Raw genomic sequence first — 7,139 nt, forward strand, 5'->3', positions numbered from 1 at the left:
CGTTACTGGTTGGTGACCTGAAGGCTGGAAAAATCAACTACAAGTGTTAGGTGAAACCAATAATTTCCATGAAGAAGGTAAGCCTTCCCTGCAAGCCTCCAGCAGAGCCCATTCTTAGCCCAAACTGGGTCATGTTCCTACTTAATCAGAAAAGGGAAATCACTGTAAGAGCAAAGACTACTCAAAATTTCCTCCAGGTAACGGGAGAGAACACAAACATCTGCCTTGCCTTAGGCACATTGGGGTGACCAATGAAACACTGTGCAAGGTAATGGAAGTGGGATGGCTTCTACTAGAGAAACTGGCAGTGATCTAACTCTGGTAAGAGTCCTGGGTGGTTTGGAATGTGCAGTGAAGCTGCTGTAAACCTCACACGTGCCTATCAACTCATGGGGAATTTCACCTCTCCAGTTGCTTGCAAGTATGAGGTTTAACTTCAGGCACATGGCTCCCTCACACAAACTATTTAGTGCCATTAGAGTGAACAAGGAGACAGCCATGTTTTCTTCAAATCTAAGCCTATTTTCAAGTGTGGACTTTCTGATGCTAAACAACATCAGATGTTGCAGTGAAGGATTTCCCATATTTCCTGCATTCACGGGCCCTCTCCAGGGTGTGAAATTTACGGTGGAGATTGAGGCTGGAGCATTGGCTAAAGGATTTGCCACATTTGCTGCATTCATAAGGCCCTTCTCCAGTGTGAACTACCTGGTGTTGAATGAGAACAGATTTTTGCCTAAAGGATTTTCCACACTGGCCACACTCATGAGGCCTTGCTCCTGTGTGAATGCTGCAGTGCTGAATAAGGCTGGTGCTTCGACTAAAGGATTTCCCACTTTCACCACACTTACAAGGCCTTTCTCCAGTGTGAATTCTTTGGTGTTTAGTGGAAATAGCTCTTCTGCTAAAGCATTTCCCACGCTGGCCACACTCAAAAGGCCTTGCTCTACTGTGAATTTGCTTGTGTTCAACGAGGCTGTAGCTTTGTCTAAAAGAGATCCCACATTCAGTGCATTCATAAGGCCTTTCTCCAGTGTGACTTCTATTGTGCTGATTAAGTTTGGATTTGGATCCAAAAGCTTTCCCACATTCCCCACACTCATAAAACCTTTCACTGGTGTGAACTCTCTGGTGTCTAATGAGAGTAGCTCTTTGGCTAAAGGATTTCCTACACCGGACACACACATAAGGCCTTACTGTGGTGTGAATTATCTGATGTTGAATGAGGGTGAAGCTTTGTCTGAAGAATTTTCCACATTTACTGCACTCATAAGGCTTTTCTCCAGTGTGAGTTCTCTGGTGCCTTATGAGATTGGATTTGCACCCAAAGGCTTTCCCACATTCCTCACACTCATAAGGCCTTTCTCCACTATGGATTCTGCAGTGTTCAATAAGGTTGGAGCCTTGACTAAAGGATTTCCCACATTCAGCACACGTATAAGGCTTTTCTCCAGTGTGAACCCTCTGGTGTATAATGAGGGTGGCTCTTTGCCTAAAAGATTTTCCACATTCACTGCACTTGTAAGGCCTTTCTCCAGTGTGGACTCTCTCGAGCTGAACAAGTAAGTACTTACAGCGAAAAGCTTTCCCATATTTGATGGTCTCATAAACCCTTTTTCTAGTGGAGACTCTTGGGTGATAAACAAGACTTCGTTTGTGGTTGGGGGCTTTCCCATCATGTGATTTGTAATGACTTTTTCCACTATGAAAGGCCTCCCCACACTTGGTGATTTTGTTTGGCTTCTCACTGTTGAAAATGGCCTGGTGCTGGAGAAACCTCCATGTGGCTGGGAACTCCTTTCCAATCTTCCTACAGGTGAAGGGATTCCCTGACACAGGAATATGCAGCTCTTAACAAATGAGGCCCTCTCTACATCCCTTTGCTCTGCAGTGTAATGCTTCTGAAGCTGGTGTAGGTTTGCACATGCTCCATCCAAGTATAGTTTCTGCCCAGGTTGATCAGCCAGGTGCAAAATGTCTTTCAGGATTGGGACACATTTCTCACAGGGGTGAGTCTTTTGGGTGGATGGACCTGCCTTTGGAGTCCTGACCCATGACAAAACTTCTCCAGAAATGCTCTGTTCAAAAGGTGCCTCTTCATCCTCCATCCCATGCCAACAAACTGAAAAAAGAGAAATACTGATGAATCATTCTGACTATGTGGTAGAGTATTCATCATGCTTTTTTTTCAGCTATTGTATAATATGATGTTTTCACATCTTTTAAAACCTTGATGGTAGAGGAGACAACGACCTGAACAACACTACAGACCAAAGGGAGCTAACAGACATATACAGAACATTCCATTGAACAGCAGCAGAACACATATTCTACTCAAGAATGCAGGGGAAAGTAACCAGGATAGATCATATGGTAGGCTACAAAACAAGTCTTAACAAATTTAAGAAATCTGAAATCATATAAGTATCTTTCCTGACCAAATGCAATGAAAAGTAGGAATTAATAACAGGAGGATAACTGGAAAATTCACAAATAAGTGGGAATTAAAGAACACACTCTTGAACAACCAATGAGTCAAAGATGAAATCAAAAGGGAAATCAAAAAATATCTTGAGATAAATGAAAATAAACAATATACCAAAATTTATGGGATCCAGCAAAAGCAGTTCTAAGAGGGAAGGTTATAACAGATACATATTGACATCAAGAAAAAATGAAAGATCCTAAGTAAACATTCTACCTTCACATCTTAAGGAACTAGAAAAGAACTAAGCCTGATGTTAGCAGAAGGATGGAAATAATAAAGGTCAAAGTGGAAATAAGTCTAGAAGAACAATAGAAAAGATCAAAGCTAAGATGTTTTGTTTTCTTAAAGATAAAATTGACAGACCTTTAGACTATGGAAAAAAAGACTCAAAACTAGAAATGAAAGAGAGGACATTATAATTGATACCACAGTAATATAAGGATCATAAGAAACTACTGTTAACCTCTGTACATCAACAAACTGGATAACCTAGAAGGAAAAATTCCCAGAAACATACAACCATGAAGAAATAGGAAATCTGAACAAACCAAAAATGAGTAAGGACATTTGAGTGAGTAATCAAAAATTTCCCCTTAAAAACAAAAAACAGGGCGCCTGGGTGGCTCAGTCAGTTAAGCGTCTGCTTTCGGCTCAGGTCCAGATCTCAGGGTCCTGGGATTGAGCCCCACATCAGGCTCCCTGCTCCACGGGAGCCCGCTTCTCCCTCTGCTTGTGCCCTCTCTGCCAAATAAATAAAATCTTAAAAAAAAAAAAACCTTCCCCCAAAAGAAAAGCATAGGATTTGATGGCTTTACTGATGAATTCTATGAAACATTTAATGTCATTCCTCCTCAAACTCTTCCAAAAAACTGAAGAGGAGGGAACACATCTTAATTCATTTTACAAGGCCAGCATTACCCTCAGACCAAAGCCAGGTAAAGATACTACAACACAAGAAAATTATAGGTCAATATCCCTGATGAACCTAGATGCAAAAATCCTCAACAAAATACTAGTAAACCAAATTCAACAGTACATTAAAAGGATCATACACCAGGGCGCCTGGGTGGCTCAGTCGTTAAGCATCTGCCTTCGGCTCAGGTCATGATCCCAGAGTCCTGGGATCGAGCCCCGCATCAGGCTCTCTGCTCGGCGGGAAGCCTGCTTCTCCCTCTCCCACTCCCCCTGCTTGTGTTCCCTCTCTCACTGTGTCTTTCTCTGTCAAATAAATAAATAAAATCTTTTAAAAAAATAAATAAATAATACACCATGTCCAACTGGGATTTCTCTCTGGAATGCAAAGATGGTTCAGTAAACACAAATCAATAAATGTGATATACCACATTAACAAAATGAAGGATAAAAATCATATCATCACCTCAATAGAGAGAAAAGCATGTGACAAAATTCAACATGCTTTCATGATAAAAACTCTCAACAAATTAGGTATAGAAGGAATGTACCTCAACATGATAAAAGTCATATATGCTAGGCCCACAGCCAACATCATACTCAATGGTGAAAAGCTGAAAGTCTTTTGGCTAAGATCAGGAACAAGACAAGGATGACCCCTCTTGCCACTTCTATTCAGCATAGTACTGGAAATCCTAGCCAGAGTAATTGGGCAAGAAAAAGAAATACAGAGCATGCAAATGGGAAAAGAAGAAATAAAATTGTCTCTATTTGTGAATGACATAATCTTTTACACAGAAAACCCAAAGACTGCACCCAAAGCCTGTTAGAATAAATGAATTCAGTAAAGTTGCAGGATACAAAATCAACATAGAAAAATCAGCTGCATTTTTATATACTAACAATGAACTGTGAAAGAAAAAAGAAGAAACAATCTCTTTTACAATAGCTTCAAAAAGAATAAAATGCTTGGGAATAAATTTAACCAAAGAGGTGAAAGGTCTATACACTGAGAATTATAAAACACTGATGAAAGAAATTAAAAATACAAATAAATGGAAAAATATCCTTTGCTCATAGATTGGAAGAATTAATAATCTTAAAGTCTCCATATGACCCAACACAATCTACAGATTCAAATACCAAGGGCATTTTTCACAGAAGTAGAAAAACAATCCTAAAATTAACACAGAACCATGAAAGACCCTGAATAGCCAAGGCATTCTTGAGCAAGAAGAACAAAGCTGGGAACATCACACCTCCTGATTTCAAATTATATTACAAAGCTATAGTAATCAAAACATTATAGACCAACAGAACAGAATAGACAGCACAGAAATAAACCCATAAATATAAGATCAACTAACCCTGACAAGGGAGCCTTTGCAGGGGCTAGGGTAAAGAGGAAATGGGGAATTGATGGTTAAAAGTGATGGTATAAAATTTCAATTATTGAGATGAATAAGTCCTGGAGACCTACCATACAGCAGCCTATGGCTAACAATACTGTAATGTGCAGTAGTTCTTCCTTATCCATGAGGGATACATTCCAAGACCCCTAGCAGATACCTTAAACTGCAGATAGTACTGAACCCTATAAATATTACTTTTTTGTGTACATATCTATGATAAAGTTTAATTTATAAATTAGGCACAGTAAGAGATTAACAAGAATAGCTAATAATAAAATAGAACAATTATAACAATATACTGTAATAAAAGTATTGTGAATGTCATCTCAAAATTTCTTACTGTACTATACCTTATAATGATGTGAGATGATAAAATGCCTATGTGATAAGATGAAGTGAGGTGAATGATGTAGGCATTGTGACTTAGCATGAGGCTACTACTGACCTTCTGACGATATATCAGAAGGAGGATCATCTACTTCCAGACTGCGGTGGACTGTGGATAACTGAAACCACGGAAAGAGAAACCATGGATAAGGGGGGACTATTGTACACTTAAAATATGCTAAGAGGGTAAATCTTATGTTAAGTGTTCTTACCACACACACAAATGATAATAATAATAATAAAGGGATAGGAGGAAACTTAGTGATGGATATATTTATGGCTTTTATGGTGGTAATGGTTTCATGGTGTATACTTATCCTGAACCCATCAAATTGTATCCGAGAAATATGTACAGCTTTTTACATGTCAATAATTCCTCAATAAAGTGGTTAAACCTCATTTACTAAAAGGCACCAAAGCCCAAACCTCAGAAACATAATCATTACTGGGGCTCAAATCATATCTGGGGAATCCCACTACTTTTACACACTGTACTTGGATACTCAGATATAGAACAGAAAAATAAATATGCCTCATTTGAACTATAGCCTTGCCTAAATTTCCCAATGTCATAACACCCCAAAATATCCCATATTGGGCACAGATGCTGTAGCATGAAGAATAATGCACTTAAAATTAATGTAGGTCTTTGACACAGATTGGGCTAATAAAATAGAATTCCACAGTCCCCCACCTCCGCCCCAGGAAAAATAGTTAATATCACCAATGTAAGTCAAAACAGGGCCTCCAAGGATTAAAACTTGTTACATAAAATCTAATAAATGGGGTGCCTGGGTGGCTCAGTCATTAAGCATCTGCCTTCGGCTCAGGTCATGATCTCAGGGTCCTGAGATCGAGCCCCTCATGAGGCTCCCTGCTCCACGGGAAGCCAGCTTCTCCCTCTCCCACTCCCCCTGCTTGTGTTCCCTCTCTCACTGTGTCTCTCTCTGTCAAATAAATAAATAAAATCTTTTAAAAAAATCTAATAAATAAAAGGGTGATTATCCTCACTACTTCTCTATCCTACAACCTGATTGTGCCTATTCTTGAATCTGGAAAAATTAAAGGGTACCTCCTGGTGGATTACTATAACCTTAATGTTGTAGTCCCATCCATAAGGACCCCATCTCCAACATCAATATTCAAACCACTGACTCAGTCAGTAATGTAGAACTCGGAACATGGATCCGGTGCCATGGATCCGAACAAGTCATCCTGCCAGGGAGAGGACAAACAAGGTAAGGTGCATTAGGCTGGCTGCAAGACTCCTGAATCCCAGACCATTCCCGAATGCTCGGAGCAACAGGACTTAGGTCTTCTCAGTGCAGTGCGCACACAACTATGGTCTACCCTGATGACACATACGCCAAGAAAATGGGGAAGTGCACAGAATCCATGGTCTAGCTGTGGAAAGGGCAGAGCTTCCTGTGAAGTAAAAGAGGAGAGACAAAACCCAGGACACTAGGGTGAGTGTGAAGGCCTTACCCAATGAAGCTATAAGTGCAAAGTTCTCCAGCATCACATCATGGTACAGGTGTCTCTGAGCCTCATCAAGGAGCACCCACTCCTGTGAAAAGTAAATGGCCACGTCCTCAAAGGTCACACAGCCCTGCCATAATGGGGATAGATCATTCCTGGATCAGTTTCTTTTCTAGGACTCCAAGTTTCTTCACCCAGACATACATCCCCTGCTCACCCTCCTTCCAGTGCCCCCCATGGAGCCAGAGATACCTGCTCTCTTCTCAAGGTATCACGATCGTTGTGACTGCCCACAACAACAAGAGATATGTGGGCAGGGAGATGCCACCTAAACACTGAGCCTGGCATTAGGGCATATGTCCTCATGTCAGGCAATTGGGGGTCCCCCAGATTGTGCCTCTGAGGCACAACCAAATGTGGGCTCACCCTTCCACCTTATGTCATCAATGTCATGGCCCTAG

The 7,139-nt window shown here is 40.7% G+C and overlaps 1 protein-coding gene across 1 annotated transcript; it reads right to left on the reverse strand.

The window, feature by feature from the left end:
* Positions 1-546: 546 nt before the first annotated feature.
* On the reverse strand, positions 547-6,802 carry LOC114200950 (uncharacterized). Its single transcript, XM_028093358.2, is given in 3 exon segments — positions 547-1,838; positions 1,841-2,122; positions 6,685-6,802. Coding segments are annotated over 3 exon segments (1,608 nt in total). The 5' UTR covers positions 6,719-6,802.
* Between the last annotated feature and the right edge of the window lie 337 nt (positions 6,803-7,139).

The sequence above is a fragment of the Eumetopias jubatus genome, unplaced genomic scaffold (assembly GCF_037043125.1).
Source record: "Eumetopias jubatus isolate StellerSeaLion01/CBP00866 unplaced genomic scaffold, mEumJub1_p1.0 scaffold_10, whole genome shotgun sequence".
Classification (NCBI taxonomy): domain Eukaryota; kingdom Metazoa; phylum Chordata; class Mammalia; order Carnivora; family Otariidae; genus Eumetopias; species Eumetopias jubatus.